We start from the raw sequence: 22914 nt of genomic DNA on the forward strand, positions 1-22914 counted from the left end.
TGCAGCCAAATAGCACAAGGACTAGAAGAAATCATGGCGGATGCTGACCAATAGGTTGTATTCCTTTGAATCTCAAATTCCGTTTCAATGCATAGGTTCTTTCACAAATTCTGTAGATTTATTTCCTTATTTTTTATTATGTCAAATCTAATCATTGACTTTTACAATGCTTTATTAACATTTATACAATAAAACTTCGTTTATATTGTTCTGGATGCATTTTTTTCTGCAATTAATTATTTAATACAGATGTTCTAGCAAAATTGGTAGTAATTATTTAGCATGTAAAAGCATAAAACTTTTTATTATTAATCTTTCACAATTTGAGTAAAAAAAACTACTTTTATTTTGAAAAATTGTTGTGAATTTTTAAATTCCAGTGAGGATTTATGTCATATTGTGGCTTGTTGAAGTGTACAGTACGGATATATTCTATATATATTTTTTTTAAGTTAGACCTTCTATATAATACAGCAAAATTAATTTTTATGACTGGGTTTTGCAATATCGTCCATTAATCCAGACAGAGCACTAATATTTTTTCATGGACACAGACAATGAGTTAAGGATTATTACACCTCACAAAAAAAAAATCTGTTATTAATTACTCACCCTCATGTATGTGTACAAACAACATATTGCCATTGGAGTCCGCAGAACATCATGCAATCTGTATTTTTGATTCACCTTGAGTTGATATGGTACACAAAGGCGATCAAATCCATTTTTTCTGCACAAAAGCGTTTTGGAGCTTTGTATGATTAGTTGAACCACTAAAGTCACATTTTTAAAGTGTTTTTAATTCCTTTTCCAGAGGTTCCTTTCCTCTTCCTTCGTTGGAGGATGAGGGAGCTCTCTGATTTAATCTTAAAATATTTTAATTTGTGTTCTGCATATAAATGAAGGTGTCATGATATTGAAATGAAATAAGGGTGAGTAATTAATAACAGAATTGTAATTTTTGGATGCGAGTTAACCCCTTATGAAATGCTGCTCAATGGCATCCCAGTGAAACCCTACTATTGAACCTTTATATTTAAAATATAGGGTTCATGGAAAACCTGGAACAGTCATGCAATTTTTACATGGCATTTTCCAGGTCTGGAAAAGTTTTGGAACAACAGAAAAACTCACTAAGTTTTAGAAAAGTCAAGCTAATTAGTTTAAAATATCTGTATACTTGAATATAGGTTAGTTGTCTTCTATTCTGTACTTGGCCAAAAATGGTGGCACGGTGACTCAGTAGTTAGCACTGTCGCCTAACAGTCAGAAGGTCTCTGGTTGGAGTCTCAACTGGGTCAGTTGGCATTTCTGTGTAGAGTTTGCATGTTTTTCCGCTGTTGGCATCCAAAGTCCAAAGACATGCGCTATAGGTGAATTGAATGAATGAAATTGGCCTTAGAGTATGAGTGTGTGCGTGAATGATGCATGTTTTATGATGCTGTAATAAATTTGAATGTACATAGTTTTTCTTATAATTTAGCACATATACTTAGACAGGAAACATCAGGTCATGAAAATTTACTTGAAAGTCCTGAAAAAGTCCTGTAATTTTAATAGTAAAAATGACTTTGCATCCTACCAGTGAGAGCAGTCATGTAAACTATCGTTGAGGCTTTTTCTCAGGACAGAGTCTTTATCGTAAATTCCCCATGTGGCCTGTAACACAGAATCCAGAAGGCAATCTCCGGCGGTTCGGTTCCACAGAGCGTATAGCCGGCTGTCCAGACGCGTGCCCAGCTCCAGAGACCAGTTAATAATGGGAGACTCCTCTTCCAGCTCTGGAGAATAAATCAGTTTCATAACCTGTTTCTTTGTACATTCACTGATAAATGTTGATACTGCTAGCTGCAAGCTGCTCTTCAGGGATTCAACCAAAATAGACCAGCTAAGGCAGATCAGCTTTTTTAGATCAGCTTCTCAACTAGTGGGTCGTGACCCAAAAAGAAGAAAAAAAAAAGCATTCTAATTGGGCGGAATACTAAATGAGAGTAAGCAATTTCAATCAACCATATAATTGTGACAAATTAGGGCAGCAAAATGAAATAGCCTGATTATGTTTTAAACATGGGAACTAATTAATATATTTTTAAGTTAATGTCAGACACAGAAACAGAATATCTTTATACACAGTTTATACACAGAATATACGCTATTATACACAGTTTAAGTCAGAATTATTATGGAGGACCAGAAGTGCCAGTTAGAAATAAAATGAAGAATCAAATTATCAATTTAATAATCGAAGCATAAAAATGTACACTACCGGTCAAAAGTTTAGGGTCAGTTTTTTTTTTAATGTTTTTTTTTTTGTTCATCAAGGCGACATTTATTAAATGAAAAAATGGTTAAATTGTTAAATATTTATTACCATTTAAAATAAATGCGTTCTTATTCTATGTAGTTTAAAATTTAATTATTACTCCAGTCATCATTGCTTTTATTACTATTACCATTAACAATAATAATAATAATAATAATAATTAATATTAGAGTGATTTTAGAAGGATCGTATGACTCTGACTAGAGTAATGAAGCTGAAAATTCATCTTTAAAATCCCTGTAATAATTTATTAAATTAAATTAATATCTACTTTTGAACAGTTATTTTATAGCTCAATAACATTTCACAATTTAACAATTTGTACTGTATTTTTGATGAAGTAAATGCAGCCTTGGTGAGCAGGAGAAGCTTATTTTAAAACATTTAAAAATCATACTGACTCCAAAGTTTTGACAGGTAGTGTTAGTAAATAAATTTAAATGAACAAACAATGGACAAATAAATAGACCTATTTAAATGTGTTCATTTCAATTTTGTTTTAAAATGTCCTTTAATAAAACAATGCCTTTACAAATAACTTTTTAATGTAGAAATAACTGCGACACGGCCCCGGAAAAATCGGTTGAAAATGAATGAATGAATGCATGTATACATAAATAGACAATTTTATAAATATTTATTTAATTCATGTTTAAACCAAGTGTGCCGCAAGCCTACGTTTGAGGGAAGGTCTCGGCCGTTAGATCGCCCCCGGGGGCTGGCTGCAGTACAAGTCATAAAGCCCGCCTCCTCCGTGTTAATGAAGGAGATTTGAGCCCAAATAAAAAAAAATATTACACTTGCAATAAAATGTCCCGAAAGATGGTTCTGGTCGATTAAGGCACTGGTTATTGTGCTGAAATAGGTGCAGATCTTCATTTTTGTAAACAGTTTGTTTTTAGCAGTAATTTAATGCTGGGCGTGTCATCGTGATTGACAGCTGTGATTGACAGTTTCTCAAAGCAGCGCGTCTGAGCTTCGGCAGAAGACTGAAGTAGACTGAAATGTTATTATTCGATTTCTGTGTTATTTTACCATGACAAAATGAGTTCAGCAGTAAACTATAGTTTCTGACATACATGATCCTGGTGGAACACTGTTTATTCGCTAAGTTCAGGGCTTTTTTCGGGCTTTATTAGTTTGCTGATACACGCCTAACCACCCAGATAGCAAAACACAGTTCCGGCTAGATTCTCGCCTGCCGGAGACTTATCTCTTAGAGCTCAGACTGACTAATGTTACCTCTGCTGGACCTACTCCGGATGCCTGGACTCACTGCCCGATTCCAGTCCGAGTCAATCGAGCCAGATGCGGCGGCCGAGCGAGCCGGTGCTGCCGCATGCGAGCCGGAATCAGCCCGCGACGCCGCGAGTAAGTTATGCGCTGCGGCCTGGAGCTGGCGCGATTGAATATATAAAACCCTCATATTTGTTAACGTTATTACATCCATTTGTGTTGATATGACAGCAAACGCATGCTGAGAAGTTCGGGGGGCGTAGTTGATTTTACATAAAGCGTTTGATTGGAAGCTCGACTCTGCTCATTTTCACGGCTCCTCCTCTGGCTCCATCAGACAATCCTTCTGCGCATGTCTGGCTCCAATTTCAGCAGTCTTTTGCGACAGTTTGTGCCCGTCAAGCAGGCGTTTTGCCCTCAAGGCGTTCAATGGGAAAAAGGGCTGTCGCGTCGTCCATATTTTTTACAGTCATTGGTTTAAACACAATGATTAATCAAACAATAGTAAAAGTATATTTATAGATCATTTTAAATGCATTTAAATAGATTTTTTAGAATTCTCTATGTCACTTGTTTGTTTTTCTTTTGCCACATGCTTTTCTTGAGTTGAAAATAAATCGAGCTTAAAGATGCCGTTGGACAGGCCACACATGGGGGCAACCAATTAACTTTCACCTCAAGTCGAGCTAAACCCTCTCTCGCTTATAAATTAAAACACGGGCTGTCATAGGACAGAGAGCTCTTTTAAATGCATTTAAAATGATCTCTAAATATACTTTTAAAATTAATAACATTAATTAAATTAACATTTATAAAACTGTCTATTTATTTATACATTTAAAAGTTATTTTTAGATGCAATGTTTACTGATTTATTAATACAATTTAAATAAACATTTAAATGTCTGTTTATTTTTCCATTATTTGTTCATTTGAATTGTGATTTATTTATATACATTTTTATGCTTTAACTATTAAATTTATAATTGGATTCTTTGTCTTATATCTAACTGGCACTCCTGGTCCTCCATAGATTATTAGCCCTTCTGAATTATTAGCACCCTTGTACATTTTCCCCCCAATTTCTGTTTAAAGGAAAGAAGATTTTTCGAAACACACTAGTTTAAATAGCTAATTTCTAATAGCTGATTTCTTTTATCTTTGCCATGATGACATTTAAAGGCTTAATTAGGTTAATTAGGCAAGGTAATTTTTTGATGATGGTTCTGTAAACTATCGGAAAAAAAAATTGCGTAATAGAGCTAATGATATTTACCTTAAAATGGTTTAAAAAAAATTAAAACTGCTTTTATTCTTGCCGAAGTAAAACAAATAAGACTTTCTCCTGAAGAAAAAATATTATAGGAAATACTGTGAAATATTCCTTGCTCCGGTAAACATCACTTGGGAAATATTTGAATAACTGTGACATCAACTGTACCTGAAAAACTATGAACAAAATGATGACCCAAATTGCATTACACATTTATGCCAAGTTATGAAAATTATGCAAGGTAAAAATATCATCTAATCTGCATTAAATACAGTTTACGCGTTGAAGGGTTTGACCCTAATTGCATTAAACACAGGTTCATTTGCAAACAAGGCCAACACTGTGCTACCAACAGTTTGCAAGCATTAAATTTCAGGAGACAATAAACATCCTGAAGTAAAACAATTGAATGCATCTCAGGCAACACAACTCAAACTTTAGTATTCCACCCAATATATTCTAGTAGTACTCAGAAAAAGTGTTTTTAAATGCTATAGGTCACTTTACCTTTTTGTACATCTCGATCCAGGACCTCATCGAACAGCTTTTCTTGAACGTTTGGGGGAAGGTCTTCAATATCTTCAAAAGAAAAAGAAAAATAGCATCCAGTTACAACCTACACTCACTGGCCACTTTATTAGGTACACCTTACTAGTACTGGGTGGGACTCCCTTTTGCCTTCAGAACTGCCTTAATAAAACCACCCTAGAGATGGTTGTGCATGAAAATCCTAATTGATCAGCAGTTTCGGATATACTCAGACCAGCTCGTCAGACCAGCGTGCCTTTGATTTTTTTTTTTTTCCCTTTTTAAAAAATTTCCTAAACTATGTTTAAGAGACCAAGGACATTTTCACAGTATGTCTGCTAATATTTTTTCTCCTGGAGAAAGTCTTATTTGTTTTATTTCAGGTAGAATAAAAGCAGTTTTTAATTTCATAAAAAACATTTTAAGGTTAATATTATTAGCCCATTTAAGCTAACTTTTTTTTTTCGATAGTCTACAGAACAAACCATTATTATACAAAAACTTGCCTGATTACCCTAACCTGCCTAGTTAACCTAATTAACCTAGTTAAGCCTTTAAATGTCACTTTAAGCTGTATAGAAGTGTCTTGAAAAATAACTAGTCAAATATTATTTACTGTCATCATGGCAAAGATAAAATAAATCAGTTTTTAGAAATGAGCTATTAAAACTATTATGTTTAGAAAAATTTGTTGAAAAAAAAATCTTCTCTCCGTTAAACAGAAATTGGGGGGAAAAACAGGGGGGCTAATAATTCAGGGGGCTATTCTGACTAATAATTCTGACTTCAACTGTATGTACATGATATACGCTATTTTGATGTTACAAAAACTTCTATAAATAAAGTAAAAAAAAAAAAAACTCACACACACTGCATTTTAGCAGTAAAAAGCTACAATACAGATTATTGAGCTGAAGCTTGACTACAAAATTAAATTGCAAATAAAATCGAAATCTCAATTTCTGTCAAAAAATAATTAAATTGATATTTTCCCCACAGCCCTAGTTAATATCACTTTTATATCGTCTAAATGCGAATTGTGTCACTGTTTTGGAGCACACTAGCTTATAGATATCCTAAAAACTAACAATATTCATACTAACATGTAAAAAACTTTATTTTAATTTCATGGGACCTTTAATAAGGGTAAAACGACCACCAAGCAGCCCACTCATAAACCAGTGACTCATGCGGTCTGAATGTGTGAGATCCTGGGGCAGAAGGGAAATTTTTTTTCATGTTTAGAAATTGTGAGTGATCACCTGCTGGTAATGTAAAGGTGACGAGGTCTGTGAAGAAGTAACAGGGGAATTCGCCTTTACGTCTGTGTAGTGCTGCCGCCACCTCTCGGCGGATCTGTTCTGTTAACTCAGGACACACCAGAGCCGGTATACACTTTGCCGTCTGCTGAGACACCTGAAATACATTTACAAATACATAATCATTTTTGCAACATCACACTGTAAGACTTATTCTCTTCATGGGCTGCACAATATATCATTTCAGCATATCTTGTCAGGAGTGTAGTTGACCAGGCACCACGGTTTAGAAAATGTAATTTGTGGAAGTTTACATGGATATCAGTAGTCTAATTATTTGCCTTAATCTGAATAAGACAATAGTATGATTAACCCCTTGTGTGTTATGCTATCCCTTTGTTATGTTTGTGGCTGTTTTTGCCCCATTGACTTCCATTATAATGACATTTTTTGTTAGCAAAGCCTTCACACTAAATAATCATGCATTCTTGATAGTAAATAAGAGGGAAAATGTTAGATTTATATACTGTTAATAATCAGTTGGCTGCATTAACCTTTTAGATAGGCCTGTGCTGAAAGGTTTCTGGCGTTTATATGGAGTGTGTGTGCATACACTTACTGTGTTTACTATGTTCTAAGCTTATATATATTATATATATATATATATATATATATATATATATATATATATATATATATATATATATATATATATATATATATATATATATAAGTCTGCTTATATTTTGTTCTCAAACATAATAAGGTAAGTGCGCCGAGGTTTCTCTCCCACTTACACAAACACACACTATACTCCATATTTTTTTGGCACTGTGACTGATGACCAACAGTGAAACAAATCACAAATTTGGGTTAAAGTGTTTACATGAGCTGCTTTTTGAATGTTCCTTTCATGTTCCAGTTTTACATGTTATAGTGCATATTTGATTAACGTCATTACACCACCATTCAATGCTAGATTCCTCCAGCGTTTCACACATCAACAGTTCGTGTTCGTCTTTATAGCACTGTGTGATTTTGGTTGTTCTGTTTTTAATTTTGCGACAAGTTTAACTGCAGTTAATTTCTCACACACTATGCATGCATAGCAAAAAGACAACAACATCTGTTAATTCAATTTCTGTTTAGATTAATTATGACTTTAGTTGGATTAAGGTAATCAAAAATGTACATGGTAAATTCTCTTAATCAGATTATTGTTTATTTGTTTATGTTTTAATGCCATATCAGCAGCATTGACTGTATTCATGGAAAACTTATACTAAATATACAATGCATAACATGCATCTATGACTGTTTCTTAATTTATTGTACAAAAACATAAAAATATCAACATCACTCACTGAAAAAGAGTCATACAATCTTTTAGTTTGATTAATATTCTAAAATTTCTACAGAAGATACTTTTTTTACTTTTTAAATATTTCTTAAATAAAAAAAAACTTTCTCTAATTTAAAAATACACATTCTAATAAAATATGTTTTAATTAGAGTATTGTCTTAATTGTGTTAAAATTAGAGTATTAATGTTCATGTAAACATACTCAATGTTTATCATTTGCATGTTTTTTTTAAAGGCGTAGTTCACCCAATAATTGACATTTCTGTCATAATTTACTCATCCTCCACTTATTCTAAATCTGTTTGGGTTTCTTTCTTTTGTTAAACACAAAGGAAGATATTATGAAGAATGTTTGAAAAAAACATCCATTGACATCCATAGTGTTTGTTCCTACTCTGGATGTCAATGGCTGCTTTTTTTTTTACCATCAATCACAATAGAGCTGCACGATATTGAAAAAACCCCCCCAAAAAAACAGACGCTCTGACATTTTGTTTGACTGTGATATATTTTGATATTTTAATATGATTTCAGAAGATGACTTTAATGGAAAGATGAATAATTTTAAACTGATTAGGGGAGAATTTGCATAAAATTATAACAAACAAATTCAAAAGTAGATGAATACAACTGCAACTTATAAATAGGTAAAAATGTTTTAAGATTTTCTGTGGAATTAACAGTATTGAGGTGCTAAAATAACACTGTAATTGTGCATTTCATTGTATACGCCATTGTATAAATTCACTTCATTGTATAAATAGACCTAACTAAATACTATTAATCTTTGTTTAAACTTTATAACTTCTTAGTTTAAACTTGCTTGAAAACTCACAGGTCTTAAAAACGCATGCAAATGAAAATATTTCACTCTTTTGGGGTTAAACTTTATGATGACCTCAAAAATCACATATTTTTAACTGTAGTGGCTTGTTATTATAATCCCACTTTGACACTACAGATCCTTTGATATCGATGCTGAAACAATATATTATGCAGCCCTTCATCAGAATATGTACTTTTGTCTTCAACAGATTCGTAAACACACTGAAAAAAAATATTCAAAGATTATTCCTTGGATTTACTAAATTTTTTTACGTTAAGTGGTTGTAAACAATTTATTTGGGCTGAATTTAAACAAATTAAGTTGAACACAAATAAATTGTTTACAACAGTTCTGCATGCAACACTTTTTTTCAGTGCATTTAGAAACAGTGTGAGTGAATGGTGAGGAAACTATAATTTATGGGTAAACAATCCTTTCAGGTTTGTGACTGTGTAAGCATTTCAAGTTTAAAGCAATCTGCACATTAAAATTAGAGCTAGAAGTGTGTAGCTTAAATAAAGATTTGTGTTTATTTAAACAATGTGGACTGTCCTGTGTTATTTTACATTTGACTATTCAAGAAAACCCTAAAGCAGTATTTATTTCATTAGGCTTTCTGCCCTATTGTGTTTATCTGTGCTTGCAATTTGTTTATTATATTTAATGCAGATGCTTTCCCTTTTAACAAAATCAACCCAATCAATCTAAAATTATGATTTTTTTCCCAAACAGACCAAGTCAATTGTATTAATTGTGGTGAAATTGTATTAATACTGTAATATATACAGGGTTTGAATTACAGGGGGGTTTTGGGGTGGTTTGACCTTGACATTGATGAATGTAAAAACAAGATATGTGGTGGGTCTTCTGTTTAAATAGTGGAAAACAGTTTGCACCGACCTGTATTTTTAACAGTAATGTTAATGATAAAAATAATCAAAATAAATACATTCCTATAATGGTTCATACCATTGTGAATACATAAACACTGGCAGATCTAGCCGACCGATAGACACTGTAAGTGTTCAAAAGACAGTTTTCCTGATAAACAGGTTTTTGTGAGCCCATATAGCCTTAATTAAATTCAAATTAGACTCATAGTGTGTATTTTAATAGATGCCCTAAACACCAATGCTTGCACATGACGATCTTTCATAATCATACATTTGCAATCAGTATTATTTACATATTTTATATAACCACAACACAGTAAATATACCCATGCAACATCAGTTTGTTTTGGTTACATATACTGCAACATTACTCTCTTCTGATCTCATGTATGCAGGTGTAACTGACCTCTGTGAGCAGCACCGCCAGCATGTCCTGTCTTTGGAAGCGGATGGCCAGATGCACCAGCGTGAAACCAGCATCAAACGCAGACGGACGATTTAGAATCCGCACCTCGTCTGCGGTGAGCTGACGTGCAATATCACCGCCGGATGATTTATACGCCTCCACGGCGGCCAGATCCCCCTCCACTACACCTGAGAAAAGTGGGCGTTAAATACGAGTGAGTGCATTTCCCTTTGTCACAAGCTTTTGATGTTGCTGTATGAGTATTTAGATGCAGATTCCCACTGATCTGTTGGAGCTATTGGAATTTCCCAGAAGACAACGATGCTGTGATAGAGATCAATGAATATATACTCTGATACAGGAAGCGAACAGAAGTGTTCCCTACAGTAGCAGAGCCTAGAGAGAGAAGATCTGTCAGTTTGCATCAAACCATGCACACACACACACACACACACACACACACACACACACACACACACACACACACACACACACACACACACACACACACACACACACACACACACACACACACACACACACACACACACACACACACACACACACACACACACACACACACACAAAGCGTCTCCCACCGGCTTTGTGATGAAAATAAAGGTTTGATGCCAGCTGATATCAAAAGACAGAGCTATGACTTTCCACTTCACATCACAGTAAAACATGCCAATCAAAGTAATGCAATGTGTAAGCCTTAGACAAAAAGAGGCTGTGGATGAATCCTAAACACTTAAGCAATGCTTTATAATCTCTAGAACACTTTAGTCTATGTTAACACTTTTAAAGTAGATTAGTTAACTAACAATGGACAATACTTCTAGGGAATTAAAATAAGTAAAAGTTGACACACAAACAAAATATTGCTCAGTTTTAGTTCATGTTAATAAATTAGATCTTATTGTAAGTGTCAAGGCAATGGATTTTCTAGAAATGTGTGATTAGGGATGCTTCAATCAGGATTTCTTTCAGCTGATACTGAGTACCGATTCCTTGTCATTGTGATCAGCCGATACAGAGTACTGATTCTGATACTTTAAGTTTATATAACTAAGCCATTGCATAAGCACATTTTCTCCCACAACTGGACTCAGCTTCCAGAAATGATCAGATGTGCTCAAACATTAGGCACGTTCAAATCGAGACTGAAAACACATCTGTTTAGCAGTGCCTTAACTGAATGAGCATTGTGCTACGTCCCACAGATCGCACTATTATGTCCTTTTCTTTTTCGTTCTTTTATAACCTGTTTTAACACATTTTAATCTGTTTTTAATACTTTATTTTATTGTGTCTTTTATTCTTGTTTATGTAAAGCACTTTGAATTGCCACTTAGTATGAATAAATAAAAAAAAAAAAAAAGATTAAACAGATTGAATTGCTCAAGAGCACCATTAAAGGCGTTTTAAATATATGCTGTCAGAAATATATCATGGTTTGCACAAAATAAATATTAAGCGGATTTTTATCATTAATAATTATTATTTTTGAGCACTAAATCAGCATATTTGAATTATTTCAGAGGGAACTTGTGACACTAAAAACTGAATTAATCATAGAATATTTTTGTTTTGCCATCACTGGACCAAAATTACATTAAAAATCTGAAAATAGAAAATACTTATTGGAAAATCTAGTATTGTTTCATAATATAGATTTTTTAAATCAAATGAATTCAGAATCTGATCAACAGGAGCTTAAAAATAAAAAAGAAATTGCACTGAACCCCAAACTTTTCAATGGTGAAATATAGAGCGAGACACTACATTAGGGGTGCCCAAACTTTTTCGTATAAAGGGTCAAAAGCCAAATATGACTGAGAGCCATGGGCTGAAGGTAAATATACCAAGCTATATTACGATAAAATGGCCATGGGTAATTACCTAATTCATTTCATAAAATTAAAAAATAAATAGAAAACATGACTTCAAATCATATTAACTAATGCAGTAAAACATTTAAAATGATAACTTATTGCAATAAAAACATAACCAATCACATTTATTACACAGTGGAGTTCAGTGATGAATACAAAAGTGAAGCAGAATCTGCCTTTGCCTTGATTTGTCCTCTTTCTGTCGGGTGACAGTATTACTAGATCTGATTAATTTACACTATTTAATTGAAATATTTAATTTCAGTAAGCTTTTAACAATAAAACAAACAAACAAAAGGTTTCATTAGATTTTAAATGACAACCTCTAAACCATGCCCATTATTCTCTCTCTCTTCTCAGATGGGATGGTGGGCCACATCAAAGGTTACTATGGGCTAACTTTGGCCCGCAGGCCCTAGTTTGGGCATCCCTGCTCTACATAATGATTTAAAATGATAAAAAAACAAATAGGCCGTTTAAAAAAAAAGAGAAAGGCATCTGAATAAAACTACCAGCTTATTAAAATAAAATGAACAAGATAAATTCAAGTTTGCAAACAAAAGATGTCCTGCATGAGTGCAGACACTCAATCTAATGCAAACACATTTTAAAAACATACCTTAAAGGGACAGTTCACCCAAAAATAAACATTTACGCAATATTTACTCTCCTTTAAGTGTTTCCAAACCACTTACAAGTTTCTTTTGTTGAACACTAAAGAGGATATTTTGAAGAAAGCTGAAAACCTGTAACTTTCATAGTAGGAGATACAAATACTACGGAAGTCAATAGATACAGGATTCCTTCTTTATTCCAAATTCCTTCTTTTGTATTCAACACAAGAAAATAAAACCAGTTTGGAGCAAGTAAAGTGTGAGTAAATTATGACAAAATGTAAAATTTTGGGTGAACTATCCCTTTAAGTGCCCAAATGTTTCGAGGAATCCATATCCGGCACTAATGGAGAGGATTTCTCACCAGCACAGGCGTTCAGGAAGAGCCAGTCGCTTCTCCTCATCCTATTCCGGATCTGTTTAAGCTTTTTAAAGTCCGCCTCCTGCTCATTATCGCTGCCCACCGCTCCCGATGCCAGCTCAATCTTCACCTCCGCCTGCCCTTTACACATGGGCGGAGACAGTTTCCTCAGCCTGCCCCTGCTCCCCCCACCACCGCCCCCCGCTGTCCTTACATTCTCCCGCTCCTGCTCGTTCACTATCGAGGGCGACGTTGCACTTTCCGCCTCCAAATCCTGCTGGGGCGTCTCAGGTGAGCCGCTGGGTTTAGGATGGTCGCACACCACACACCTGAGACTCTTTGGCCAGTTCTCGTAGGTGCACGCCGAGCACGGCCAACGTTGTGCATGCATGTTAAGCCGGTTACGGTCATTATATTCCTCACATGGGTCAGAGGTCACCGGGGAGGGTCTGGATCCTGATGTTTGAGGGGTTTCTGATGGGCTGAGTGGGCTGTGTTGTTGGGATCCCTGCTGCCTTTGACTTAGACACTGTGTGCAGCGGATAGCACGTGGCCAGTTTAGGTATGTGCACATGTGGCAGGACCACTTGCTGCTGGTTTCGGGCAGCTCATCGGCGATTCTTACCCGAGGGCGAGCGCTGGAGTCTGGGCAGATGAGCAGGGTGGAGCCCCCCTGTGTGGTGCAGAGCGACGGGTCCAGGCTGGAGCTGCTCTTGAAGGGTTCCTCTGTGATGATGGGTGCGTTGTGCCTTTGTGCCCGACACATGGTGCATTTGATAGCAGACGGCCAGTTCTCGTAGGTGCAGTACTCACAGCTCCACTTCAAGCCCAGATCTGTCATCCTCGCTCAGGCCGGTCACCGCAGCTGATCACCCCCCCCACCCTCCCGCCCGCCAGTTCTCCGTTCTTCTCTTGCGTTCGCCCGCTTGCAGTCACAGCGTCTCCAGTTTCTCCTATAAAGTAATAAAAGGTAGACAAAGTTTAGTTCCAGGGGTGCCCGAGGGGTTAAATTTGGGCCTTGAAAAGTCTTAAATTCACTGAAATAATATCTTCATTAATCAATTTCCTTCAGCTTAGTCCCTTATTTATCAGTAGTGGCCACAGCGGAATGAACCACCAACTATTCCGGCATATGTTTTGCGCAGCGGATGCCTTTTCCAGCCACAATCCAGTACTGGTAAACACACATACACTCTTGCATTTACACACATGCACTCATACACACTACAGCCCATTTAGTTCATCCAATTCACCTATGCCCCATGTGTTTGGACTGTGGGGTAAACCGTCTTAAATGGGTCTTACTTTCCCTTTGTTTATGTAAAGCTACGCAATTGAACACACTATAAAACTTTTAGCAAAACTATTAATAACTAATATTATAACAGTCTGTTGTGCATACATTTAGTTTTGTTAAAGTTATTGAATAGAAAAATTAGAGTATTTATACAACTAGGGAACAACTTGACACATTATTTAAAATATGCGGCTGAGAAATAACTCATTAGAATTAAAAATGCAACCCTTTAGCCTTATGCAAGTCTAAAATTTCATTCTTCATGGTCTTCAAATGTATTAAATTTGACGTAGTGAAATCTGCAGAAACCCCGAGTCCTCAGTTTGAAAGGAATAATGCTGATTGGCAATGTTAAAGGGAACAGTTCACCCAAAAATTCAAATGCTGTCCTCATTTACTCAACCTTCATTTGTCTTTCTTCTGTTGAACACAATGTTTTGAAGAAAGCTGGAAACCTCTTACCATTGACTTTCATAGTATTTGTTTTGTATGGAAGTCAATGGTAACAGCTTTCTAGCTTTCATCAAAATATCCTCATTTATGTTTATCAGAATAAAGAAACATATAAAAGTTTAGAACCACTTGAGTGAGAGTAAATGGACCCTTTTCACATTTACGGGTTTCTTAGTAGTGGAAGTCGCTATAGTTAAGTAAATTAAAAAAAAAAAAATCAAGACTTTCAGAAAAAGGAAAAAAAAAATTGTGAGACTGATAACAGCAGCCAGAAGAGAGAACAATGTCAAATGTACTGTCCTGGCCTATAAATGCTGCATTAGAAACCCCTCACACAAGCGGTAATTTGATGGTAATTTGATGCAAAGATGATGTAATGTAATGTATGTAATGTGTATTTATATAGTGCATTTATTGTGTATGGTCATACACCCAAAATGCTTTACAATCATGAGGGGGGTCTCTTCACACCACCACCAGTGTGCAGCATCCACTTGGAAAATTGATAAAATACATACAGAAATACATATAAATGTTCATACGTTTTTAAAACTTCTGAATATTAAAAACTTTAAAGGATTTAAGATAATGATGACTGTTCAACGCGTCTTTTGAAAAGTGCCCATAGTGAGCAAATGTTCATTTTTGGGTAAATCTCTTGTGGATTTACAGTGGGCCAAGTTCATTTATTAGCACATGAAAATATACTATAGTAATAGTAAATACTAAGGTGTTTTTTAACCATACTGACAGCTCAAACAGAGATAAAGATGTTGAATAATCAGCTAAAATGTGGCTAGAATTGTTTTTAACAGGTATGGGCGATTATATATTGCATCACCAAAAATGATTGAGGTCACATCCATGTGTTGTGCGATAAGTCGATATATTGATTATTGTGACAGGCCTAACCATTTACCCCCCAAAAAAGAAATTCTCAAATGAAAAGGTACTGACCTTAAACTTTAAAGTGTATATTATAATACCCCCTTTAGTTTTAAAGTGTATGCAAAACCTGATTATTCATGTTTTGCAGCTACACTTGATAATATTCCAAGTGCATCTTGTGCTTCAATGGACCTTTTGTACAAAGGAGTTACATGGTCGATGTCACAAATTTGCTTACATTTGATTAGTGACCTAGAAAAAGTGAAGGATAGTTTTATTTTTATCCCTTCTTTGTTAGAAATGGATAAATATCCCTGTTCACTGAAAGAGTTTAAATTTGGACCCCACTGTAGTATATTTGTTTACACTTTAATAAATAGTTTTTGAATGACCTGAATTCACCTCCTGTGAATTTCTTTTTCGATTATTTCCCAAATTATGTTTAACAGAGGAAACATTTCCACAGTAATTCCTACAATATTTTTTCTTCTGGAGAAAGACTCATGTGTTTTATTTTGGCTAGAATAAAAGCAGTTTTTAATACAATATCAAGATTATTAGCCCCCAAACAAACCAATTATATATAATGACTTGCCTAATTACTTGCTTAGTTAACCTAATTAACCTAGTTAAGCTTTAAAATGTCACTTTAAGCTGATTACTAATATCTTAAAAAATATCTAGTAATATATAAATGTCATTATGGCAAAGATAAAAGAAATCAATTATTAGAAATTAGCAGTGATGGAAAGAGAGCTGAAAAATTATACTCAAGTAAAAGTACCATTACTTGATTAAAAATGCAGTGCAAGTAGAGTAAAAGTATCTGTTGTGAATATTACTCAAAGTATGAGTGAAAAGTAGCCCTTTTAAAAGTACTCATGAGTAGTGAGTATTACGCAGTTAATCTGATGCGTTTACATGTCATTTGTGCATGTGTGTGTAAACGTAACATTCTGTGTGGTGCATGTAGTTATTGTCCAGCAGGAACACAACATCATAAGATAATATTAATATTAGGTAATAATTTATATTAGATAATAATATTAATAATAAGTTAGATTTAGGTTGTGATGTCAGGTGACCAAAATTCAATGTTTAGCCAGCGTCTAAGGACAATTTTATTTTGATGTCCAATAATGACGTCAAATGATGTTGATATTTGTTCGATTTAAGGTTGTGTTAGAAAATGACCAAAATCCAACGTTGAGCCAACATCTTAAACCAACGTCATATTGACGTCAAATGCTGACATTCATTTGTCAGTTATGGCAACCGAAATGCAACATCTCATAGTGGTAACATCAGAAGTTCTTATTTGGTCGGTTTTAGGTTTGAACCTTGAACATTGACGTTGGCCTGAAGTTGGATTCTGATTTCAACCCGATTTTCATTTCCAAACAAAATGCTACGAACCCATGACGTCAGGGTACAATGTCAATCTGACGACATGTTGACATCTTGTGCCTGCTGGGTGTTTAAGTCCATTTTGGTCATCATACAGTAAACATCCGTCATCTTCTCATCAGTGACATGCATCTAAACAGTCAATGCGTGTAAAGATTTTGAACATCTTCTTGGGCATTTTTAATGCTTCCAAACTGTTTTCTGCAATTTTAGATCGCCCATGTCTTGAGGTAGTTCATGATGATGAGATTTACCTTCTATGTGCCGTCTGATTGGACATGAATCACAGGACTGATTTTTCTAATCCCCATAGACCAGGAAAAATAAAGTAGAGACTGCAGGTTGAAGGAAAGTAGTGGAGTAAAAGTACCAATACCCCACTAAAAATGTACTCAAGGAAAAGTAAAAGTACACATTTATAAAAAAAACGACTTAATATATTACAATTCCTGAGAAAAACTACTCAATTACAGTAATTTGAGTATTTGTAATTAATTACTTTACACCACTGGGAATTAGTCATTAAAACTATTATGCTTAGAAATGTGTTGAAATAATATTAATTCTGACTTCAACTGTTTTTAAGAATCAACTAAATGTGTTAAAAATACACACATCACTATCTGATACAATCAGTGTAACACATGCATTAACTTTTTGCAGGGGTATTTGTACAGTTTCCGCTTTTTTGACAGTCATGTTACCATGCATTTGTTTAAAATTCTGTAACATTAATGCAAAGCGATGCAAAGGTTTGACAAAATTATGATAATGAAAGCTTTTCTCTGGGTGACATGGTGACCAGTTGGCATTTCTGTGTGGAGTTTGCATGTTCTCCTAGTGTTGGCGTGGGTTTCCTCCGGGTGCTCCGGTTTCCCCCACAGTCCAAAGACATGCGGTATAGGTGACTTGAATGAACTAAATTAGCCGTAGCGTATGAGTGTGTGAATGAGTGTGTATGGGTGTTTCTCAATGATGGATTGCAGCTGAAAGGGCATACAATGTGTAAAACATATGCTGGATAAGTTGGCAGTTCATTCCGCTGTGGCGACCCCTGATGAATAAAGGGACTAAGCCGGAGGATAATGAACGAAGCTTTTCCCTGGTCTCTTCATACAGTAACAGACACAGAACTCTTTATTTTTGTCTTCAATTGATATGAATGACCTTAACAGTTTCTATTTTCTGCACAAAAACAATCACAATACATTTATTCTCAAAGGCTTTTAGTCAGGAAAGTTGTTCAAGACTCTGGATTATTCCTGACAGTCCAAACAGGTGGGCTTGACAGAGATGAATCCAGCTCACTGGGGCAAACGGTCACATCCTTTGACCTACATTCCTACACTCTCATTTGGTTATTGGACTAGATTTTGGTTATTAACATTTGTTTAAAAAAAGAGACGGCCTAGATTTCCCTGACTAGAATGTAGTAAGGTGGTAGCATGGTGCAAAGATATTATGAAGCCGGTAGTTATACTATAAGAGTCGCATACCACAGAATTTACACAGCTTGTGGAAAAAATACCAAGGTATTGTCAAGGCATAGGTCCAAAAAGGGACTTTCCTCATAGAAGTATTACAGCATTTGGCACTTCTGTGTTCAATTTAATTCATGTTTATTACTATAGCACGTTTACAATGCAGATTATTTCAAAGCAGCTTAACATGGAAGTTTTAGCACATTGAAACTGCTTCAGTCCAGTTTTCAGAGTTGAAGTTCAGTTCAGTGTGGTTTGAACATTTACATATTTAGTCACAATTAGCAATGGATTTAATATACAGCTAGTAAAAAAATCCACTTGAAAATTCTCAGTTTCTCTACACTTATATTTATGTCTGACTAACACTCATTTAGGGCAGCACGATGGCTCAGTGGTTAGCACTGTTGCCTGAGCAAGAAGGTCAGAGGTTTGAGTCCCGACTGGGTCAGTTGGCATTTCCATGTGGAGTTTGCATGTTCTCCCCGTGCTGGCATGGGTTTCCTCTGGGTGCTCCGGTTTCCATCACAGTCCAAACACATGCACTATAGGTGAATTGAATAAACTAAATTGACTGTAGTGTATGAGTGTGAATGTGAGAGTGTATATGCTGGGTTGCAGCTGTAAGGGCATCTGCTGTGTAAAACATATGCTGGATAAGTTGGCGGTTCATTGCACAGTGGCGACCCCTGATTAATAAAGAGACTAAGCCGAAAAGAAAATGAATGAATGAATGGATGAATGAAATTGGCCATAGTGTATGAGTGCGAGTGTGAATGGAAGTGTGTACGGGTGTTTCCCAGTACTGGGTTGTGGCTGGAAGGGTGTCCGCTCTGTAAAAACATATTCTGGAATAGTTGGCAGATCATTCCTGATAAATCAGAGACTAAGACAAAGGAAAATGAATGAATGAATACCACTCATTTTTGTTTATTCTGGCAATAATAAATGGAAATAACATTTCAGCCAAATCTAAAATAAAAATGTTAAAAAACAACATTTAAAGCATTTTTGACATAAATTCAAAATTGTTTCTAGAAAGTTTGTATAATTATTTTTTTTATTAGTCTACACAATACTGATGTTACATTTCAGAATAGTTAAGAAATGCCACAATTTTCTGTGGAAAAAAATGTAATAAGATCTTAGCCAAAATAAATAATTTAGTCACTTAACCCATACGTAATAAATTCAGTAATGTATGTATTATTATAAATACTATATATAGTAGGATTTTATTTATTATATATATATATATGTATATATATATATATATATATATATATATATATATATATATATATATATATATATATACATACATACATACATACATACACACATATACATATGAAGTATTCAGATGCAAAAACCTCTAAATGTCATCTGAAAATTTCTTCTAAAATGAGAATTTTACGCAAGCTCCTGTGTGTGCGTTTAGTAAATCCACTTTCATTCATTCATTTATTCATTTTCTTGTCGGCTAGGTCCCTTTATTAATCCGGGTGTTCATCCCTGTCCGTAGTGTCTGAGTGTGTTTGTGAATGTGTGTGTGGATGTTTCCCCAGATATGGGCATCCGGTGCGTAAAAACTTGCTGGATAAGTTGGTGGTTCATTCTGCTGTGGCGACCCCGGATTAATAAAGGAACTAAGCCGACAAGAAAATGAATGAATGAATGAATGAATTGGAGGCTGAAGAAAATTGCTCGTTCTAGGAGAAAATTTCAAATAGCACTTGAAGGTTTTTTGCATCTGAACTCTTATATATCAACTATATAAATATATATAGTTGATATACATATAAATTATATATATATATAAAGTTTGTTTGTGTGTATTAATGTGTTCAATTTATAATTTGTAATGTTAAATAAAATTGAATAAAACACACAAGACTTTATCACCATTACCAAATCTTGTGTTTTATTCAATTTTATTTAACATTACGAATTAATTGACTGTGAACAATGTTGTACTTTGATAGTCAATAATATGATTTCAGTATTGACAATTTGCAAAGAATACTTTTCTGAACATATATAATTTACGAGAAAGTCCAAATGTGTGAATGTGAAAATTGAGGTGAAGTTGTTGTTTCTTTTCTTCGCACATTCGTTCAGTGACAACTTGTGACATGCTCCCTATAATGTTTACCATGGTACTTTGAATACTGAGCCTGAAATAGCATGCAAGTATGACTTGAAGACAGCAATAGCACTATTTATTTACCTGTGAACTAAGTGTTGAACTTTGATAGTCATTGACTGCAAATATGATTTCACTATTAACAAAATGCAAACAATACTTTTCTGAAATTATATTATTGAGAAGAAAGTCCAAATTTGACCTTTACCTCAATTCTGTCATAATGGATAAAGAGCTGTCAACCTAAAAGCATGGACGCGCCTCTAATATCATTATATGATTGATATATATATATATATATATATATATATATATATATATATATATATATATATAGTAAGTTTGTGTGTACTTTATTATGGGTTCAATATAGCGCTTGTAACGTGAAATGATATTTAATAAAACACCCACACAAGTCATGACTTAATCACTCTTTATGCAATAGTTTCCATATTTGACTGAACATTTGGTTACAACAACCCAGCATTTTTTTAGAGTTCATCTGACACGATCACTACTGTTTAGGTCTCCCTGTTAAAAAACAGCATTTAAAAATAATGTTACACAACAATATCAGTCCTGCTTTATGACAGTAAAAGTCTGAGGAGGTCAGAATTTAGGTAATTTTTATTATTATTTTTCATTCAGTGACAACTTGTGACAGGCTTGTTTACCAGGCCACTTTGAATATTCAGTCTAAAATAGCATGCAAGTATGGCTTAAAAACACCATTAGCACTGTATACTTAACTGTGAACAATGTTGATAGTCATTAATATGATTTCACTATTAACAACTTGCAATTTACAATACTTGAAACTAAAAAAACAGAAATATTATTAAGGAAAAAGTCCAAACATGCGAATTTGAAGCCAACTTTACTTGAATGTCAGAATTGAGGTTAAGTTGTTTTATTTGCACATTCGTTTAGTGACAACTTGTGGCATGCGCCCTATATTGTTTACCATGGTACTTTGAATATTCAGCCTGAAATAGCATGCAAGTAGCTATGACTTGAAAACAACATTAGCACTATATAATAACTGTAAACAATGATCTTCGATAGTCATCATCTGTTATTTATTAACTATTAACAATTTGCAAAGAATACCTTTCTGATCATGTATTATTAAGGAGAAAGTCCAAATTTGACCTTTACCTCAATTCTGTCAGATTGGATAACGAGCTGTCAAACCCAAAAGCTTGGACGCGCCTGTAATACCGCAAAAATGCTGTGCATGTTGGCATTTCAGTGGCTTTTGACACATAACCTCTTTATACATGACAGCAACCCTATAACGGTGAGAGGGGTTTCTCTGTAACGGGCGCTATAAATGGAATTCGAGAAGCATTTCCGCTGCTTACATTGTCTCAAGTTCAAATGTACACAGCTGAAATGCATCCAGTAGAAACTGTGCGCTGTTACATTGTAAACACTCTCGGCTCGCTTCGGAATTCCACACCAAGGTGTCGATTTTACCCGAACTACAACAACACCATAAAAGAGCTTCAGTGTTTGTATCTGCACTGTAAATAAACACGCTACTTGAGCTTAGCCTGTATGCTGACATTTTCACTTCCTTAAATAAATAAATAAACACTAAAAATATGCACATGAATTATACGCGAGTATTAGGAAGCTGGGAGAAAATATGGATTCATTTGCCCTGTTGCATATATTCTGTTACGTTACAGTGATTTTTTTTAACATAAATGGCAAGGCCCTTACCTGTCTTTGCCCTCCACACTTCAGTTTGCAAACACTGCCGTTCCCGACTTCGTCCTTCTGCAAACCGAACGTCTGTCCTACCGAAACCCAATCCGATCGGGTCCAAATCCAGCTCAGCACCGACAATCTACCGCGACAGCAGAGATATCCTGCGGCCGAACACCCATGTTATTCCTCTCCTTCCTCTGAAACCCCAAACACCACCGCGATCTTCCGATCAAAGCGGGTTTTAGAGGGTTTTAGACACCGGAATTCCCATTTCTGTTGCCGATATGACTGGCTCTAATGGCGGCGGCGCAGGAGCGGGGGGTAAACCAAAATAAACCTACTCCGGAGATACTGGTAGGAGGGATATCACCTGGATCAGCGGGCACATATGATTGGCTCTCTCTCCGTAAACACCGTGGAAACCAATGAGGGCGCATTTCTTTCGTTAAAGGGCTTCACGGCATACTTCCTCCAAAAGCAATAACAATCAGGAAACCGCGGCTCACTTGTCCGCCATGTTGGCTCTCTGAATATCACAGACTGAACGTTC

General features: G+C 35.2%; 1 protein-coding gene across 4 annotated transcripts in view; it reads right to left on the minus strand.

The window, feature by feature from the left end:
• Window positions 1–22705, minus strand: part of zranb1b (zinc finger, RAN-binding domain containing 1b) — a 40194-nt gene extending 17489 nt beyond the window's left edge. For 2 of the 4 annotated variants that reach the window (XR_015512789.1, XM_087289569.1), the window contains exons 1-6: window positions 22377–22705; window positions 12980–13929; window positions 10107–10294; window positions 6622–6775; window positions 5339–5410; window positions 1583–1781 (exon numbers count right to left, since the gene is read on the minus strand). Coding sequence is in view for 2 of the 4 variants with exons in the window: in XM_087289569.1 (XP_087145695.1) it covers window positions 1583–1781; window positions 5339–5410; window positions 6622–6775; window positions 10107–10294; window positions 12980–13817 (1451 nt within the window). In the remaining 2 variants the exon portion in view is untranslated. 4 annotated transcript variants of the gene reach the window in all.
• Between the last annotated feature and the right edge of the window lie 209 nt (window positions 22706–22914).

This window comes from Danio rerio, chromosome 17 (genome assembly GCF_052040795.2).
Source record: "Danio rerio strain M-AB ecotype USA chromosome 17, GRCz13ab, whole genome shotgun sequence".
NCBI classification, from domain to species: domain Eukaryota; kingdom Metazoa; phylum Chordata; class Actinopteri; order Cypriniformes; family Danionidae; genus Danio; species Danio rerio.